Raw genomic sequence first — 20,563 nt, forward strand, 5'->3', positions numbered from 1 at the left:
AGAGCAACAGGAACCACATGGGCTTTGCTGGTAATGATGGGCTATATATCTCTTCTCTGAAAGCAGCTCTGTTCCCTTTGAAAGTAATTTGCAGTTTCTTACCAACACAGAATTAAAGAGTAATATTGTCTAATTTTTTATGTTCAGTGACACAGAGTATCGTAGAATTCTATCCCATACACATCGCTTTGAGATGTATATTACGTGACCATAATCAAAAGTACATAAATGAATTTCAAATTTTATGAAAGTGTTTATTATTAGCTAAGAAAAAAATCTCAAAAGATGAACGTGTCAATAAGTTTAATAATCTCTTAGTAAGATGTGTATTTTGCACACTCCAAAACTTCAGTGCAGTTTATAAAACAGTAATTTGTACTTTATAGTTGCATTGCAAATAAGTGATCTGGACATTTCAGAGCAGGACAGGTCAGAACTGTGTAAGTCTCAACGTAAATCTGTACATTCAACATGATGAACTCCTTGCTTGAGAAGTTATCTTCTACTTCCAACAGAAACAAAAACTGATTACTGCTGATCACTTAGACATAACTGCTTGTAACAGTCAACAAGCCATCACAGTAAGGTAGAAAGACAGCCCTTAGGAGAAATGCTGACTATTTCCTGACATTTAAAGCTTTAAAGAATTCCTTCTAGATACTGCAGGAAATCATCATGAGCCAGCACGGGCTGCCAGTGTCACTGAGCAAGAGATTAAACCATGAGATTAAACCATGTATATTGGCAATATTGCCACCTGAACCACCGAATTAATTTATGGGACTGGTCTTGCAAACAGTTCATCATGTCAGCAATGCCAAGGTCTGTAGTAGGAACTACCACAGTGAGAAAATCGTGTCACATGGGTGTGTGTGCATGGCGCTGCCTTGTAACTGGGTCAACCATTTTTTGTGTTCATTTTAGCAGTGTAAGAGATAAACCACAATTTAAATAATATCCTACTTCCTCTTGTCCCTCTACAATGTTTTGATAAGAGAAGTAAGGCATGAAGTTCCTGTAACTTTTTGATCTGACATTATCAAGTATGTATAAACAGATAACGTTTTAGTAGAGCAAATAAATTGTATGTCATTTTTTTATTAAACAAACAGTATAATAACTGGACTATATTATCACAATGGAAGCATAGAAGACCATAGACTGTACAGCTGAAACCCTGTAGCAAAATTGTTCCTCATATTTAAAGAAATGTATCTTTATCAAGCTTTCACAATGGCTGCTTCTTGCTAATTTAAAGAATCTTCACTCTTGTTAAGGCTAGATGATTATAATTAAAAGATAAATGTACTGTTAGAAGGTTCTACGCCACACTCTATTTTTATGAGAATTTAACTGAAAGACATACATTATACCTGTATGTGAATTATAATGGCTTCTCAGCAGGGAACGCAGAATCACTTACAGTACGTAAACATTTAAAGAGGAAAATGCTAACACATTGAAAGAGTTTAACATCAGTAGCGATTTATCAAATGAAGAAGTTTCATAAAGTCCACTCTCTGGGAGAACATTCACCATTAGACAAAAGCCTGGCATCCTTGATAGCCTGAAGTTCAACCATTTTGAAAACCAAAACCATTCAATGAGATAAACAAGATCTTAAGAAAACTGCCATCTTCCTTCTCAGATAAAAGCCAGAATTAAAATAATAATTATTAAAATAATCCAACCAGGTCGCTTTACAGGCAAATTTACACACTGTCTCTTTAAAACACTGCATGCCCAAAAGCCTTTTGGGTTTGGAATGTAGCACTGCACCAAGTATTTCACAAAGCCTCTAAATATCACAAGAAGCTTTTTTTAGAGAGAAAAAAAAGTAAAATTCCAGCTGACTGAGACTGTTCTAACAGGTGTGCCTCAGCTTAGCTCCCAGACCTGGAATTCCAGATAAACAACAGAGGACAGCAAACAGATTTTTTTTTTTTACACGTCCTTTTGTAATGTAATGCAGCTACAAGACGACTGATGAGCTTAGGGACAAACAGAGTGAGAGTGCAAGTGTCATCAGGGTGAGCTGTGTGCTTAGATAGAAGCTTGTAGGAAGAGCGAGTGAATTCTCCGCAGATATGTGACTGGTGGAGACTCCTGCTGTGTTGTCCTTCCCAATAGCATTCTGTAAGACACAATACTTTCCTTGGTCACCATTACACATTTCCACTGCAAAACATTTAAATCTACATCATGAAATTCACCTTTTGTTTGTTCATGTCCCACCCTCCACTGATACCTATATATATCAATGTCACAAATTGAAAGGCACTAAAACAGATGTCAAAATGACAATTTTTTGAAATTTAAAAAAATTACTACTTTAGCAATGCTTCAATGTATAAAATGTATGGTAATTTTTTTGTGAATCTGTGTTTATCATGCTAGTTTATTTTAAAATAGCAGAAGCAAGACCCACAGAGAAACTTCAACCTCTGCACAGTCAACAAAACAACTTTGTTTGACAACAAGTTACTTCTGGATAACAATAAATAAAATCTAATTCATGGGCTCAGAAAAGACTGTTTTCTAGCTTACAAAAATTTTATTTTTCCCCTTAATTGCTGTGTTATTTGCATTCCTTGGCATCTTTGCTACCAATAATTAAACAGTATGCACATGCCAATGCAGATTGGCAGATTATAGTGAACTACTTAAGGAGCAGATGTAGCAGAAATATTTCTCATTGCTATCATCCTCAGCAAAAAAGAAAACCTAACAGTTATAATCACAGAAGTGGAACAATTTAGACTAAAGGGACCTCTAAGATCGTGAAGTCCAACCTATTCCATGTGAAGAGGCTCAGATACTGTCCACTCAAGATGTGAAAATCCCCAAGGATGCAGCTTCTAAAGAGGGGACAAGCCTCTCCAACCCTGGAGAAGCAATGGGCCATGGTACAAGGGACAAGTACCCAGAAGGCCAGATACAAAGAAGGAGTTCAAAGCATCAGTCTCCACAGGAATGACTGTCTACAGAGCTGGGGAGGTATTCATGGATAAATCTCCATGCCATTCCCTCACCTGGGTATCACTTGCTAGGACTGGCTAACTGGAACACCTTGAGATGCAAAGTTTTGGAAGTTGTAGAGGCATTGGGGGATTATCACAATATGCTTTCTTTTACCATCCCTGGGCATCTCCTTTTTGGAAACTGTCAGGGACAGGGTATGGCATGAGATGGACCAGCAGTTCTCATAGTTAGCTACAGTTACTTGAGCTTTCTCATCTAAGGTCTTTTAGCCAGCACAAGATGCCAACAGATGTGTTAACGTTACTGCACTGTTCCTGTACATGTTACTAGGCTTCATTCTAGTACCTACAAGAAATTCTTAATAGAACCTAAAGAATTAGGAATGGGCCATAGAATTTCCATTGTGTAGAAGAACTGGGCAAATTTGGACTGGTGAAGAAGAACCTGAAAGATACTGTCACATCCTTTTGGTGGCTTATGGCTGTACAGCTGGTCTTGTTCCAAAGCCAAGACAATGTGTTTCCACACTGTAAAAATTATGTACATTACTAATTATTAAGCTTCCTGAGAGAATAGGTACAAAGGATACGGACTGACAGACATGGAAACTGATGTAATGCTTATGTCTGAGAGGGGCCTTTGAGGTCAGGCTGAGCAGACTACTCCAACAGCACTGGGAGTTTCATGTCTTGAGTCTGTCAATCTGTTCCCTGGTGTATAAGCATCACATCTCCTGATATGAATATCATTTCATTCCATAAATTGGTCATTTGTTTTAACCACAGAATGATGACCAGTTTGTTTCTGATTATTTGCTAAAACCCATCTGATCTTGCACTCCTGCAGATGATTTAACAAGTACACTTGCTAGGTGCAATGGTTATTATTATGGGATCTGACTACACGTGCACTATACAGCTATTAAAATATAAAAGTCAGCAGAGGACACTTTGAGCCCAGTTCTGAACTTCTGAGTAAGGCTGTTCTTTAATACATTATGGTATCCAAACATAACAAAACTGACAAGACAAATATGAGGTAAACCATGATAATCTTGACAGACTTAGGAATCTTATATTATGGAGAGACACCTGTGTTGTGAAATATATAGGATCCACACTCTTACCTCATTAAGACAGAGCTCTGTATCTACAGATTCATTGGATTTTCGCTTCTTCTGTGCCTATGAACAAATGCAGAATTTATTCCCTGTACAATTTATGCATAAAGCGGCACAAAACACTTAGATAAATTTACATGGGTTGTCATACTCCTATAATTTCGACAGTGATTTGCACATGATTAACAAATCAACTCTCCAAATGTAACTGCATGTTTTCCAATAACATTCACATTCTCATTTGAATTTACAGCAAAATTTCAAACAGTCAACTAAGAGTACTTAGTAATGACAATGATGAGTGCCATCAGCTGCAGAGAACATGTTATCTTCTGTGGCCCCTTAAAAATGGTGTTGGATGTTCATGAGAAGAAATGAAATATGACAGTTAATAATTATCATAATACCATTTCATATTAAAAAATAATCTATCATGTGCCTCAGTTTTAGGAAAATATACAACACAGGAGTATTTTATCCTTAATGATTCTTTCCATTTTTCCAAGTATTACTATAAAAATAGAAATATGATTTTAATATATTTCATGGCTGCCAGAGAGCCTCTTCTACATTACAAAAAGAACATTTAGTGCCTTTTAACATATATACCTCTAAGTCAAATTGAACTGTTTGCTTACATTGTGTTTGCTGATTATCATACATAGAATATTAAACTAAGTGTAGGAATATTTTAGATGATCAAGAATTAAAAAATTAATCTGCTATAAATTCAGCCATGTCTTATGATGAACAACCATCTTTTGCTATTACTGTGTGCTCTCCACACTGACTCAAATAAAAAACATTCCAGGTGGCATCATACAAAATGAAAGCAATAATGTGCACTCTGTCTAGTGTCAGAAGCTGTTTAATATTTCCAATATTTCAAGTGAACAGGACTGGGCTGGGCGCTTTCTGCTTTTCTACAGGAGTAAGACTAATCCCTGTGCTGTGGAAGATATTTTCAGTAAATGGTGCTGTGGTTGACTTAAGCACTTCAGTGATTCTCAATATCAGTTCTTTCTTTGTATATTCCAGAAACATAAACAGCACCCTTTTATAGGAGCTCACGGTGTTCAATGTAAATCAAGTCTTGTAACAGAAGACCTTGGTTTACACACCGAAACTACTGACTGCACTGGACACATCTGATACTTCCACCTGGAAGTTTTGCTGGACTTGCATCTTATTTTCTGCAAGAAATGAAGATCTGAATCTCACTGTGTTGTGTTCATTTTACACTGAAGAATCTCCCTGGTTTTGGCACTGATGGACTGAACTAAAGCTGATGTGAGAAAGTGCTGAGCATTCTGACTTTATCCCCTCAAAAAATTAATTTTCACATACAGATGTTTTATTTTATATCTGAGAGCCACTGGTTCTGCCAGTGAACACAAAATAGTCTTTGACCTAATTACTGATTTTAGAATTCAAATGAAGGAACTGAACTTCTCATAAGGAAACACATTCTCTGGTTTTAATGATACATAAATATATTAGAGACAACTGAAAAAGTGAAGCAGCTGGGATTTAAGAGAAAGACAACTTAGCTATAGTAAGAATACATACTGTATATATGTTGATAGTTTTTATACATATGACAAAATAATAGCTCGATTCATTAACACCCTCCATAAAATTTCTTTTTTTCTACTAATTAGTACCATAAAAGTGGTTATGGTAAGCATAAATTTAACGCTCTAAATAGAAGAAGAAACCCCTAGAAGTAAATCTGCAACAAGAGGAAGCATCCCAGTAAAGCCTTCCTGCCATGTTTGTAGTAGTGGTTGCATTCACAGTTGTTAGGAAACTTCCTTTAAAATCAGCTGGGTAGATTTCAACTCCTACATGGCTGGGTCCAAGGAGAGGGTTAAAGAAGGAGAAATTAGATTTAAATCCTGATTTTCTTATGTCCTGAACACCCTGCCTTGAATTGGAATGTGAGGCTTCCAATAAAGCTTCAGATTCAGAGGCTCAGATCTTGACAGTGTTAACTGTAAGGATCATACAAGCCTCCTGTATCTTGGTTTGTCATTCAGTGCTAAATTTCCAACTCCACACAAGTGTCTGTTCATTGGGAACACTGTGCTTTGCTACTTATGCCTGCTTTGGATTCATAGCACTGTTTACACATAGTATTTGGTCTCAACACCAAAGTTAGAATTTATATTCCTTTTGTACTGTGTTTATCAAATGAGAAAAGACAGAAATATAATTATTTTGCTTATATGCAGTAAAGTGTTCCTTTACTTCCTTCAGCCGGATAAACAACAGAGTGCAGCAGCTAACACATATTTACCTTTGAGAACACTATTTTAAGGGTAACATCAACAGCTAGAAAAAAAATCACCATAAAAAAAGCTTTTCAATCATTTTGATCAACATTCCCTAGCTTTCATCTGGAAGGCGATACTTCTCTGTATCCATGTACTTATTGTAGACATTGTAACATCAACAACACTTATTCAATGCATCTTCTATTATAACGACCTCCTCTCTTAGATTTGAAAAGCAATTTTAATAATCAGGCAGGCTTTTCTCTTATCAAAGCAGAAAGGACAATATCTTCTATTTAAAAATACAGCAAAATTGCAACCTTTTTGGGGGGAGAAGGAAAAGGGAAAGAAAAAACTGTCATTCTGAGGCTGAGATGAGACATTATCTGCCAAGTTTCAAATTGGAAGAGTACATTTTTAGTGTTGAGTTATAAACCTGTAAAAATGGGTTATAATGGAAATACTGGCATAGGCTGCACTACTGCAATACAACAGTGCATCACTAAATCACAAGTTATGGGAAAAAAACCCCAAACCCACATGTTGAAGAGAGTGCTGTAGAAAGTGTATGTCCTTTACTTACAACCAAAGGGGAAAATTCTTCCTGCCCCACTCTCAGGCAAAACCAACTCTACACGTAGCGGAACTGCCCTATATGTGCTACACTAAGTGAAAAGTTTATCAGAAGCAAAAAGAAAAAAACATGGTTTAGAGGTTATGCTGACAGCCTTAGGGGAAATACACCCAGACTAGGAGACATGCATCTGAATAACAGAGGATATCCTCGGCTGTTGGATTATTTACTTTATACCATCCTCCATTATCTTAAAAAATTTAAACAATAGAAATGACTCCATCACACACAGCTGCAGACAGTTCTGACAAGGAATATCTACATCACCAATAAATTTGGGAAATGAGTTGTATGCTATGCAAGATGCCAAAGATTCACTGCCAATCCCCATCGCAGGTATCCCTACTTGCCTAACAAGCAGGCAAGAATGTACCTTCAAGGTTCTACAAGTACCTAACTCCCCAGGAGTAAAACAGCACACACAAATGGTTAAGCTGTCTGTATTCAAACTTGTATTTTTTTTGGAATTTTCATATAAAGCTGTTATCTGGTGACAAAAAGATCTATGGGGATTCCATCATTAAATAAAAAAAAAAACGAAGAAGTGCTGGGCTCATAATAACAATTAAAAAAAAAACAGTGAAAGAAAATCAGCTTTAAGTGGCTAAGTGTATGGAAGGAGCTATGAGTTCTTTCCTACTGAGGTAAAACAGCATTTCCTAATGACTTATACACTGAGCTGTGACATGCCTCAGACTATAAAACAAAGTTACATAAGATGGGCTGACACTCCAACTTTGCAGGGAAGTATAATTCAGCAGTGTGAGCTACTCTGGTGAAGCTGCTTCCATATTGCCAACAGGCTTGAACTCACCAAAGCTTTTATATTTTGTAAAAACAAATGCCTGCTTTTCCAGAGAATCTTCTCACTGTACTAGCAGAAGCAACAGATGACATTTAGAGATAACTGTATTCATGCACCTCCTGATGACTTCAGTATCCTGTCTGTTAGTCACACACCAGCCTTGTTTTGGTCTTGCAATCTTTAGGTTTTAATATTAGAACTAAAATATTAAAATATTAATATTTAGCTTTTAATATTAGAACTCAAATATTAAAATATTAGACTTGGTCAAGGGCTGGTGGAGAAACCAACTGCATGTCCAGAAAACAAAAAATCTCTCATGATGACAGGCAAAATTTTACTTATTTCTTTCCTAGAAAGAAAGGTAAATCAGGACCAGCAGAAGAGCTAGTGGTTTTCTGAAAGGAGAAAGGAATATTGCTTATAGAGATGTTTCTCCTTCAGAAGACTCTGTGGACCTCTGTATTTCCTTCTGATCCCAGTGCATCAGAGTTAAATCATATGTCCTTGCTCATACACACCCTAACTAGTCTTCTCCTGCTCTCCACCTAATAACTATCATAGGATCCTCCTAAACCTTGTAACTCTCTGCTTTCCATCCCCCAAATCCCTCTACCTCCATCCTTTGCATCCTATAGCCCTGAATTTATGCCCAGAAATGCTATCTTGTAATTATGCATCCAGCTTCTGCAAATCACAGCACTACATGGTTAATAAATGCATTAAATACTGCAGCAGTATCTCACCAGGAGTCTGTACACACATTTATGTCTTGTCATCCAGCAGTATTTTTATATATCCACTACAGCACGAATTTCTCTGTTACAGCAAGAAAAAGGTCTGACTGGAGATGGCTCCAAACGGAGGTGAGCTTTAATTTGGAGGGAGGGAAGGGAAGGAGAAGGACAACAGAATACATTGGATCTGAATACAAACAGGCACAAGAGAGAGCATCCAAATTCAGAAACCAGTCTCCTTCCTTTGGTACACACTTTGAGTCTTATGTGCTTTAAGGGAAGTATTGCTTAGACGTTACAGGGAGAGACAACAGAACCATCATTATGACAGATATGTGCTTTGTAGGTTGTTTTTACAGCTGATTTTAATGAGAGTGCCTTTGTCCTCTCCTGAGATGCCTGGTTAGTTATGCCCATATTAACAAGCCTTTCTGAAGAAAAGGGACAAATCTCCCAGAATACATCCTTCAGATGACCACGTTTCTAAAGTAGCTATAACAAATGAGGGTGATTGTTCTTTTTGTTCTTCTCCTGTGTTGATTAGAGAGATTTACTATGCAACTAACCTGCTTTTCCAACAGGACACAAACAATAACCAGAGAAATACACAGACTCTAAGAATGCAATCCTTTTAACTCTTCTGAACACACTAAGTGGATGGTGCATCTATCACAACTGTCAATAGTATTTTCTTATTAGCACAGTAGTACTATATTGTTACTATATAATTACTCTCAATAGGGAAGATGAGCAAAGTGTGGGTCAGAGGCACAGGCCACTAAAATAAGGATCCAATTAAGCACAGAGTAATTCTGAAACCCATATGATACAGTCAGAGTGGAAAGCTATTTAAGTTTACAAAAAATATCAGCTTTGCACAATCCTGTAACAAAGCAGTGAGATCTTTTTTTTTGCCTTTTTTTCTCTCTGCTGAATCAACCCTCAAGACACAAGCTCCGGGCATGAAATTATCAATTGCCATTCTGCATAAAAGCGCTACAGCTCTGTCGTGCCACTTTGTAGAGAGAAGAAAGTATCTTCTAGAAACAAAACACTGCTGGCACTATGTTCCAAAGCTACACAGATAACACCCAGCACAGTAAGAAGCAAATCACAAGTTTTTCAGCTGGGAGACATTAAATAAAGCAAATAAAGCATCCCCTTGTGCCCACATACACACTGGGAAAACACATACTGAGCTAGTTTTTTTTACTGTACTCCCTTTATCCTCCAACATTAATCAATTCTTGCTGTATTTGAGCACTTGAGCATGAGAAACAAGAAAGAGAGGGCAACCTTAAAGCAGGGAAGTTTGTTTTCTGATCAGGACAGAGAAAAAGGGGTGGTGGATCTCCAGAGATTACCTTCATGCCTTCCTCCAGATTCAAAAGAAGTCTTCACCCCAGAGCAGTCTAGAGGACTCCTCTGGGAAGAGGGGCTGGAACAAATGTAGGTTCTTGTCTGCTAAAGCCAGCTTTCCAGCTCTTCAGTCAAGGAGGGAGCACTGCCCAGTCTCTCCTTGACAGGGCCAGGTGGGCTGGGAACAGTGCCTCTTCCTCAGATCGAGGAGTACAATGAATCAATGCAGCTCTGATTGTGCCTAACAGACACTGCAGACACTTGGAGCTCCTGACAGATGCAGATGGAAACACACATAGCAGACACTGCTTCAGAAATCTAAGAAATGGGCCTAAGAGTTTGATTAAGTCTGATACGGATAGAGGAAAACTTTCTCCCTTCAACCTCTTTGATTTTCAAATTGTAAGAAAATCTGATTGGAGGGGCAAGAGCTGGGAGTAATCCTCCCAAAGGGAGCAAAAAAAAAGCATGGAAAGAAGGAGAGATGACCTATATGGTATTAATTATTGCTGGACTATTCCCAGATCCTTATCTTAATAAACATGAGACCTCATTAAGCTTTATTTCTCACTGCACTTATATGGCTGGGACAACATGGCACGAAAATTGCCTGACAGCAATCTTGAAGGTTTTATAAAAAACAGATCCTATCAGAAACACCAAACTGATCAAACAGCTTACAAGGACCAGGCACAGAGATGTTCAAATATTTATTTCAAGCAATTAGTCTCCCGGTGAGCACAGCACAAAATATGACACCCAGCCAAGACAACTGAACTTACTTACCTTTCATGGCAGTATAGTAACTTGCTAACAACTTTGTTTTCATGTTTAGTCATTCATTTAGATGAGTAAAATGAATTTCTGTAGTCCCAGATTTTTGCTTCCTATTTTTAGGGGATATTATGCAATTCTCCTAATATGGTCTTTTTATGGATTTGCCACAAGCAAATATTTTTGCATTTAGAAGGGCAGAGCAGAAAACAGAATACTAAAAAGCACAGACAGAATAAGTTTTATGAGGTTAATATCTCAGTGGCGTGGGCTGTCTAGGTTGTTGAGTTTTTTTCTCTAGTTATAAAACTAAAGAGCCATGTAATCCAAATTCGAGTTGTTTTGGATTTTATTATTAAAACACATTTCCCTAGTGATTCACCACAGCAATCAACCCAGTGCCATACACAGCACTTACAGGTAGCATCTGGCTGCTGCACACTGAACAGCATCTAAAGAAAAGCAGCAGGAACACAAAGCCATCACAGTCCCAGTTAAAAGACATACCCAGATTTTAATTTTGAACAAAGGTAAGTAATTGAAGAACTACAGATCCCACAACACTTCTCCAGGCTGGAGTATGTGCCGCTGCATGTCGGAATACGCAAACAAAGTTGTTCAGTTCGGCAGCAGGCGAAGTACCTGCCTCCGGTATTAGACTGGGCTCTGTGGGGCACTGGAGTGTGGTGTAAACACTGCTGAGCAGCTGTCAGCCACGGCTACTGGGGGACTAAAAGCAGCTCAGCCAGAACAGCACAGGCCTGCATTGTGCTAATGAGCCTTGAAAAGAGGCACTATGGTAATGTGGCTACAGGGCTCCTACACAGCAGCACACACCTCCAGGTGTGCCCTGGCAGGGAGCTGCTGGCTGGAGTGTGACTGCTCCATGCCAGGCAGCAGGCACCGTGCCTGTTTCTTGCTGGAAAGCTCTCCTCCATACCCAACAGGACAGTGTGTGGTGGGACTCCGCTAAGGAAAACTAGGGAGGCTCTGAAGCCCAAAGCAGAGTTGCAGGAAGGGAGCTCTGTGGGGATGCTCAGTGCAGTGGTCGGCCTCACGAGACTTCCAGCCCTGAGCTGTCAGAAGGTGGAAGAGATTAAGTAAATAAGGTCACACATTGCCTCAGCACTCAGGCAGCAGGACCAGGGGTGCTGCTCTCTGGTTCTGCAGCTGGAAGGGAAGATCAGGCAAGCGTGCTTGAACATCAGCCTGCACGGGCCCTTGAGCGCTGAGCACTACAGGAAGCTTCCTTTGTGCTACTCCAACCTTAAGCAACTGGTATTATTGCTGGTTTTTTGAGCACTGCATTCACTCATAAATTTCAAAAGGGAAGGGAAGAGAATGACCATGAACATCTACTTTTTATTAAGTGGCTAAAAATGTTCAAGACTTTCTATTAACAGTAGCTGTATGCATCTGTGTTATTGTGAGCACTTGGCATGGTGACGCACAGAAAAACAACACAGAAAGCCTTAGAAGGGTTTTGAAAACACTTCAGATAACAAGTGACTTTGCTGCAATTACAGAGGCAAAAGCAAAGGCTACAGTAAAGGAACCCTGCACAGAAAGGCAGAAGAAACCAGCCACTTAGTGAGCACCCACCACACAGCCATGCCCTCCCTGCCTCAGTTTTGTTTGCACATTTCAAGCCCAGTGTATTAATTTCCATACAACCTCAGTTGTGTGGTGATGTACCCAAGTCCCACTAAATCGCAGCATGATTTATAGACCAGTTCTTTTCTTTCAAAGTAATCCAATTTTTAACAGTTTTGATTTGGATTAATTTATGAATTTTTCATTTTTGGCACAATCTGCTCTCCAGAAGCGCCACTGCAATAAAATTTTAAAGCGTTTTCTCCCTTCTCTAATCCTGTAGCTGAATTTTGCAGGTGCACAGATGTATCCTCAGAACTGGCAGGGCTGAAATTTTACTGAACTTGCTGCAGTACTTGCCTCAGTTCCTTTCTAGCACTGAAAATAAAAATATATAGCACTCAGAATAAAAATCTAGAAAACATTTTTTAAAATAATGTAAACAAATTTACCAAGGTGAGTCTATTAAAAAAAAAAAAGAATAAAAAACAGGTTATGGTATACTGTGGCTTTGACAGGCAGGTATTCCTCAAGAATTCAGATAGAACCACACACATAACAACAAAATTTTCACCCAAATAATTAATCTTTTGTATTTTTTTTATATGTGAAAGGTAAGACTTCAACTTTAAGCATAGTTGCTAGCAATGTCTATGATAGTTTATTTTTATTTTCATTAGAATATATGCCTTCAAAATTTTCTAGAAAGGTATTCAAATTCAATGCTATCATTCCTGTTTATTAAATTCTGATGGCATTTTAATTTCTAAAAGTGAATTATTATCATACAGTTTGGACTACTGGTATTTTATTTTCTAACACAAGCATATTTTTCAACAGATTTAAGTCATGACAGAAGCAAAATAAACATACAATTGGTTGTGTCCACAGATCTCCATTAGCTAAGCTAGACCTTGGTTTGTCCTGTCAGCTTCCTAAAGATTATTAAAAGGCCCTTGCAGAATGGATCTTAAAACTCAATACTTGTGAGAGACTTTGATGTAGCATCCTACATTCATTCTTCCCCTGCTGAGGTGAGTGAAGGAGAGAAAAATCATCCCCTCTCAGAAATACTAGCAGTGAAACCCTGACACTAATTCTCTTTAATGGGCTGTACTATAGTGGACTATACTTTAATGGATGGCATTGTAGTGGCCTTCCGCATATCCATTATTTACACCTGAAGGATGCTCTCACACACAACGGTTACACTGTAATTAATGAAGCTATTCAAATAAGCAGAGAAACTCTTGCGTAAGAGGAGCCTGCAGAATCTTGACCTTATCAGAAAGGTGCCTTATCCTTTACTGCTCTGATCCCACCACACCAATAGGAATTCTTCCACCTGCCAGGCAGCAGCAACCAAAAATCAAAAGTAACTTCCTACTATCATCTTCATATATGGCTTCAATTTGAACTCAGTAAGAAGTATGGAGAAATTTTTTCCATCACTGAAACAATTTCTTAGACACAAGAAGGTACTTTGAATGTTGCATGTTTAACAATTATAACCCTATTAAAACAAAACTGAGCCTATAATAACCAGATTATGCAAATAATTACCAGATTATGCAAAACTGTATTTGCAGGATATAATCCTGCTTTGTTTCATCCCACAAGTCATTTACAGAAGGACAGAAGGCTTAAATGTATGTTTACATTTAATAAGTCAGAAAATAAAAACAAATGAATGCTAATAATGTCAGTAATGGAGATCAACATCTCTTTGCGTATATTTTGTTACGTTTCCATACTAAACTAGAAGAAGCTTTAGAAGATTTATTTTGACTAGTTTGCCTGTTTTTGAAGTATTATGTTGTGGTAGACAGGATAGTTCAGGGGATTATTAATGGGATATACAGCCTTAAATTCCAAGGTAGCTAGTTTAATCTAGCTCAGGTCAATACTGACAACTATTCTGCAGTATTTTTGAAATGAGGAGGTGGTTCTGAAGCACTTCTTCTCTTAAGAGGACAGGTTCAATGCACAAAAGTGGCACTAATTTGCACCTCAGACAATGCACTTCATCAAAGAGACTGAGGAATTAATAGGATATAGGTTTATAATGTCGCAAAGCACTCAGGATGTCTCCCTATGCCCTTCACTTTCCTTTCTGCGAGATGAGCTGCTGTGTTAAAAAGTCTTCTTCCATCCCCAGATTTTTCTAAATCTACAGCAAACCCTACAATAAAAATCTTGAAGGTGCCCTATGCTACCAAATTTTAACATCCTTTAGTGGGACTCAAGAGAGAGATTAGAAGGTTTCACCTAAGAAAACCATCTTAAGAGTGCTATCTGAAGAGAATCTTGATTGATGATGGCTGGCACTAAATATTTCCCTGAGTGCATAACTGTTTGATTAATAGTGCTGGACCAAGCTGAAGCAAGTAGAAAACAGACAAAGTGAGGGGTGTTTTTTGTGATCTACCTACTCAGATGCATCTAATACTCACAACCACCAACTCTGTCTTACTAGCAAGTTTCAGTGTCAATACATTGCCATCAAGTATCCAGAGAGGAAGCATTAAAAAAATAAATACATCTGGGTGTGTGTCAACTATAGCAGCAATATGGCTTCTTGTGTTACTCTCACCTACAGTCCAGTGGACCAGTGGGTGGAAAGTCAGAACAAACACAGCATGACTAGAGATGAGGGATGGGTGCAATGCAGACCGTGTCTACTGCATATTAACATATGTTAGTGTATATTGACACCAGCACTGATACTGCACTATTGAGCATTACTGACATACTGAGCGTCCCAGGCAGAAGTGAATTTAATGGGTTTAAGAGATGCCTTGCTCAGTGGCCAAAACGTGCTTAGCCTCTCTAGTGTCTGAGAACAGCATCTTTAAAAGGGATTTAGGATATCACTGGGCTGCTCACATTCGGTGGCCACATGAACAGCATGGGATATCACATTTCTGGTGTGCTGAGCACAGATGAATGTAACAGCACTCCAACAGGCTTTGTACATAACAAAGGGCAGCAGATGATGAATGAGGACTTGCAGAGCACATATGAGCAGATGCGTCTCACTGGCTGGAGATTATGTGGAGCTGCAGCTTTGCCAGTTGCTCTCATTAAATGTCCATGGAACACCAGAGTCCAGTCCCCTGTTACACTGACATAAGCCAGCACAACTTGTATTTTAAGGGCTGTCCCTGTGACATGGACTCAGTTCAGCTCCCAGAGTGCAGAGCTCTCTCTCTCACTGGGGGCACTTATAGAAGAGCTGTTTGCTACTAAATATAACATGAGCCACAAGCCTGAAGGTGAAAAGCCTCTGCCTAATTAATTAATCCTAAGTATCGTCATTAAGCTGTTCTCTGGGTATAGACAGAGTGTGGTTTTGATCTAAACCTGTTTAGCCATGCCTATGACAATCTGAATTTCTGCTCTGCAAATAACCATGGCTGAGTCCTTAGGAATAATCAGGAAATCTTAATCAAAAGTAACAGGGATTAGGCAAACCCTGGATGAGAGCAGGATTCTGCAAACAATTGCAAGAATTTATTAAAGTTCATAATAACGATGAAAAAAGGGACAATTTTTTTCTTCTGAATTTGCATTTGGCTTCTGAAACTGTATACAAGCAGTTAGGTCCCTCCAGAAAAGATGCCTAAATTTGCCCTCAGAACCAGACCATTACGGTGCACATGAGACCAAGGTGGGCACAGTAGCATAACAGCATCAAAATCATTATGCAGCAGTCTTCAAGAATTGAACTTAGATACATGCAACTGTTAATACACTACTTTTCCTAGAGGAGGGCAAGTCAATGTAAAAAACATCCTGTTCATCGCAAAAGATCTGATCAAACCACTTTTCTACATTTGTGCAGATACAAATTCAGGGTTTTCATAGATACTTGTAACTGCTTTGCTTTCATCTGGGCACACCTAATTTATATGCCCATTTATCCAACTCTCTGCACAAATTAGGTGCTTAGGACTGCACATAGCTATTTAGAGCCTACCTGGTACATGTCTTACCTGCCACATACATAAAAAAATTTGAATGCATACATTTCAAATCTGAGCATTAATTTTAGGTGCATGTGGTAATGCATATCTAGCCTTGAATCAGAGGCTACTTGAGCCTTCTGAAAATGTCAAACTGGAAAAATATAGCACCATGTAATGCAGTATTTAGTAAATTACCACCCTGAATACCTAATTCTGTTTTAAGAAAGACATGAGGGAGGATAATCCTCTAATTCTTTTAGGAGACCTGCTGAGTGAACCTATGAAAAATAGGTTACACATTGCATTATACACATCAGTCTGTTTACTTGTGACTCACGAAAAGAGCTAAGCACGCAGGAGGGCTTAACCTGAGGTGGGATTATTAGGCCAAGTCCACTGATTAGAAATAGGATTTGGTATGCAATAGTTAGGCTCTCCTCCAAAGTACGGACTAAAACAAACATTTTGAACTCCTATTGATTTGGAAGGCAGGGAACTGAAATGGGTGACAGTGTGTCATGTTCTGGAACTCAAGAGCAAATTGAAAAATGCTGTAGAGAAGGTGGTTTGAGGGCAACATAGAGATCAATTATTCAGGTAAAACAGCTGATTAGGAGTCACAGGGATAAAGACAAAATAGAAAACAAAGGGTGTGATTTATCCACAGTATTTGATTACTAATGTACAGTGAAGACTATAAAATGAGCAGACAGAGTAAAAGCAGCACAAAAATATATTTATGTTCAGCTGTTTTGTTATCATTAATGGGTGGGGTTTTTTAAGAGTATAGATTAGACAATTTGGTTAAAAGATTGAATTTCGTTTTTTGTCCAATAAACTTGGTTTGATTACTTGAAAAACCTATGAATGCTATGGAAAAGGTTCCAAATTTTAGCTCTTCAACAATGTACTATTTGTGCAGCTATGCTGCCTTGTCAGCAATGTATGGTTTAGAATGATTACTTACTATTGCATTCTAATTTCCACTGGGTTTTTCTATATTTCATTTGCTGGTAGTAACAAGGAACAAGCTATTCCTAAAAAAACTTCTTTATTATTCCTGAAGTACCTCTGATCATATCTGTCACACAGCAACTGCAATCTGGGTAGTTTATTTTTTAAGAATGTTAGTTTCTGGGTTACACAGAAATATCAAGGATGATATGCATATATGTATGGGGTAATGGATAATTACAATGTACACTTAAAGATAATTGCAATGTACACAACTCTGGAGTTATTCCATTTTTACAAGTCTATAAACAAAAGCAGGATTTGATTAGGCTGTGTGATTGCCTCTTTAAACTCAAATGACTTTACGTGCATAAACATACTTCAGGTACTTGGGTTTGCTGCTGGCAGAAGAAGGAAGTGTATCCTCTTTAATCAAGGATAAGGAAGCAGGGTTGTTTCAGACATTTTACCCAAATTGAATGCAGACTTACTCTAATCTCAATTGCACCCCAGCCCACTCAGTGGCCACAACCCCCAGCCCCATTTGCCCTTCCTCACTTTAACTTCTAAGGAAGCCAAGCCAGTGATCACATGGTGACTACTCCTGGACCATGCAGGCTCAAGAGCTCTTCAGTTCAGTTTTGTGCAGGCTTTTTTCCCCCCCATGAATCTGCATTTAGCCATTAAACCATTAGAGGGAATATAGAAAAAATAATGTAGCTAAGTTTCATAGCCGATTAAGTCTATGAGGCAACTGAGTACCCAAAGATTACAGAATGGATCTGCAAGATGAAAGGACAAAAAAAAAAAACAACACAAAACAAACCAAAACAAACACACACACACACACAAAATCCCAACCAAAAAAAACCCACAAACCAACCAAAAAAAACCAAAAAACCAAACCACGCCAACCAAACAAAAAAACCCCCACCCCCCCACAAAAAACCCATCCAACAAACAGATGGGAAAAAGATCTAATAAAGACTAATGGGTAACTGGAAGTGAGTTTTCAGAGATGGTATAGGTATTCCAGTAAATTGAGACTAACAGTCCATCAACTCACCTCACATAAATAGGCAGAACTTTCAAAGAGGATCTTTGAAATAGGTTATCACTTTCCAAAGAGGATCTTTCCTCCATGATAAAACAGGGTATCCCTTGAATTATTATTATTTCCAGTAGGAAGGGTTTCCAAGACTATAGGAAGGTGTTTTAAAAGGATCTTTGTGTTTAGAGCTGCTATCTGTGTACAAGTTTAAGGGAGTCTATCTCTCTAAAAGCAGTGTGATTTCCTTTGCTGGCACTGTGGAGATGTTTAGACCTCCAGAGGAAAGGTTGCAGTTCTCTGCCAGGGAAAGTAGTGTTGTCATGAGGCTGAGTGTAAGAGGATGAACAAAACTGCCCCATCCACTTCCACAATGGGCATGTTCTACAAAATGCGTAAAAGAAGAGAATTTGGTAAATGTATTTGAGCCCATTTTCATCCCGTGGGTAGCATCAGGTTATCCTGTCTATTTTTCTGAGGATTGGAGTGCTCAATTCATACACCTTCCTCAAATCCTTTCACTCCACTATGATATTCATAATGATTCAGCTAAAACCAGCAACAAAGCAATCTGATCACTTGAAAAAATTAAGAAATAGACAATTAAACGTGCACAAGGCTCCTAAGGCTTGTAGAGAACTCTACTGGCCTGATAACTGCTCAGGATGTACAACAGGGCAGTAGCTTCTGCCCACTACTCAATTCTTACCTTTTTTAAAATTATTTGGGGCTGAAAATAAATCAGAGCTGTGAGTGTAAGATAGGGAGCTTTAATCAACACTTCTCTGTAGCAACAGACAAAATACCATCAATACTTGTCCCAAACAACAGCACAGGTTTGCTGTGCTTTAGGAAACAGATAGCTAATCTATGGAAACAACCTGCCCTTCCTTAAGAAGCACAAAGGTGTCCAGTAGTGTCTGCAACAAGCAGACTGCAGGAGCCATCAAGGGTGACAGTAAATGAGAGAATTATAGCACAATGTGAATGCAGTAGTCATCTGTGAGCTCTTCTCTACCCACTCACACACCCAAGGATTCATAAAAATACTAGGGAACAACTGATTTGGGAAAATACCCTGGGGCAGACAGCCCCAAAACCCTACTCCCAGGATCAACGACCATTTCATCAGTCTCTGGGTTCAAGGAGCACAACTAGAGACGAGGCAAACTTCATGACCCTGCACCAGGACTCTGCAGAACTCATCAGGGTCCCTCTCTGGCAGCAAGCCTTCTCCTCAACAGAACAAGGAGGTTGTGCTACCCTGCTCCCCTCAATTCTCACCCCCTCTCCCTACAAGATGGAGAAGGCAGGTAATTCATAAAACAGTACAATCTGTGATTAAAATGCTTTACTATCCAGAATTATTTAGTTTCCACACTGTCATTTGTCTTAAACTGTCACAGTACAAAACAAAACCATCAATACTACTTCAATAACAGTGGTTAAACGTACATTTCAATTATAAAAGTCTTATTAAATCCCTCTGCTTGCCTAGCAAATAACAATTCTTTGCAAAGATGGCAGAACTGATAAAGATTTTATTTGTTAAACTTTGATCTATTCTGGCAACTGCCGAGCTATTTTCATACCTTAGGAAGAAACATCTCTATTGACAACTGGATTCATTATCTGAGATAGCACTAGTCTTTTACTTTGGTATTCCTTGTGTATCTCTGTGGATATACTTTTTTGAGGATAACCTAACACATTAGCATAGTTTATAATAGTAAAATATTTATTGTTTCTAGAGAACTGAAATACACTATGTGGTTTTTAGAATAAATAAAGGCTATGTGGTGATAGCTCCAGTGAAGCTAACAGCAATTCATCGGGTTTTTAAGGCAAAGGGTACCATTATGAGTCTGTGGAATAGCTAGAATGATGGGATTCCAGTGTATAATAAGGACTTCTTGAAAGCTATTCCAGTTAAGATAAGAAAGTACTTAAGATTTCAAGGATTCTATTTTTGATTTTTGTTCTATTAAAAACCTGATGGCACAATTGATTTTGCCTACACTTGCTTTGCAACAGGGTCAGCCTGCTGACATAACCAGAGCTACTTTCGCTTGTACACGTAGAAATGGAAGCAGAGTCATGACTAAAACCTAATATTTGCTAATAGCAAACAATATGTCTTAAACAAAGCACTTTGTCAGGTCCCATAAATGCACAATATATTATGAACTAAACTTCCAAAGACAATACGATTAAACGTGTACCATTGCAATGCAATGACCTAGAATTTTTATTGGTAGTAGTTATGTCTTAAAACTAATTTATAATACTGTACTCCATTTTATGGCTGTTTTT

At 38.4% G+C, this 20,563-nt stretch overlaps 1 protein-coding gene across 1 annotated transcript in view; it reads right to left on the minus strand.

The window, feature by feature from the left end:
• Nucleotides 1-698: 698 nt before the first annotated feature.
• GFRA1 (GDNF family receptor alpha 1) overlaps nt 699-20,563 on the minus strand; it is a 137,769-nt gene continuing 117,904 nt past the window's right edge. Inside the window, exons 8-9 of the mRNA XM_008926356.2 lie at nt 4,109-4,165; nt 699-2,134 (exon numbers count right to left, since the gene is read on the minus strand). Of these exons, the coding sequence (XP_008924604.2) occupies nt 1,973-2,134; nt 4,109-4,165 (219 nt within the window). The 3' untranslated portion in view covers nt 699-1,972. The remainder of the gene's footprint in view (nt 2,135-4,108; nt 4,166-20,563) is intronic.

Source organism: Manacus vitellinus, unplaced genomic scaffold, assembly GCF_001715985.3.
Source record: "Manacus vitellinus isolate BGI_N305 unplaced genomic scaffold, ASM171598v3 scaffold_15_pilon, whole genome shotgun sequence".
In the NCBI taxonomy this organism is placed as follows: domain Eukaryota; kingdom Metazoa; phylum Chordata; class Aves; order Passeriformes; family Pipridae; genus Manacus; species Manacus vitellinus.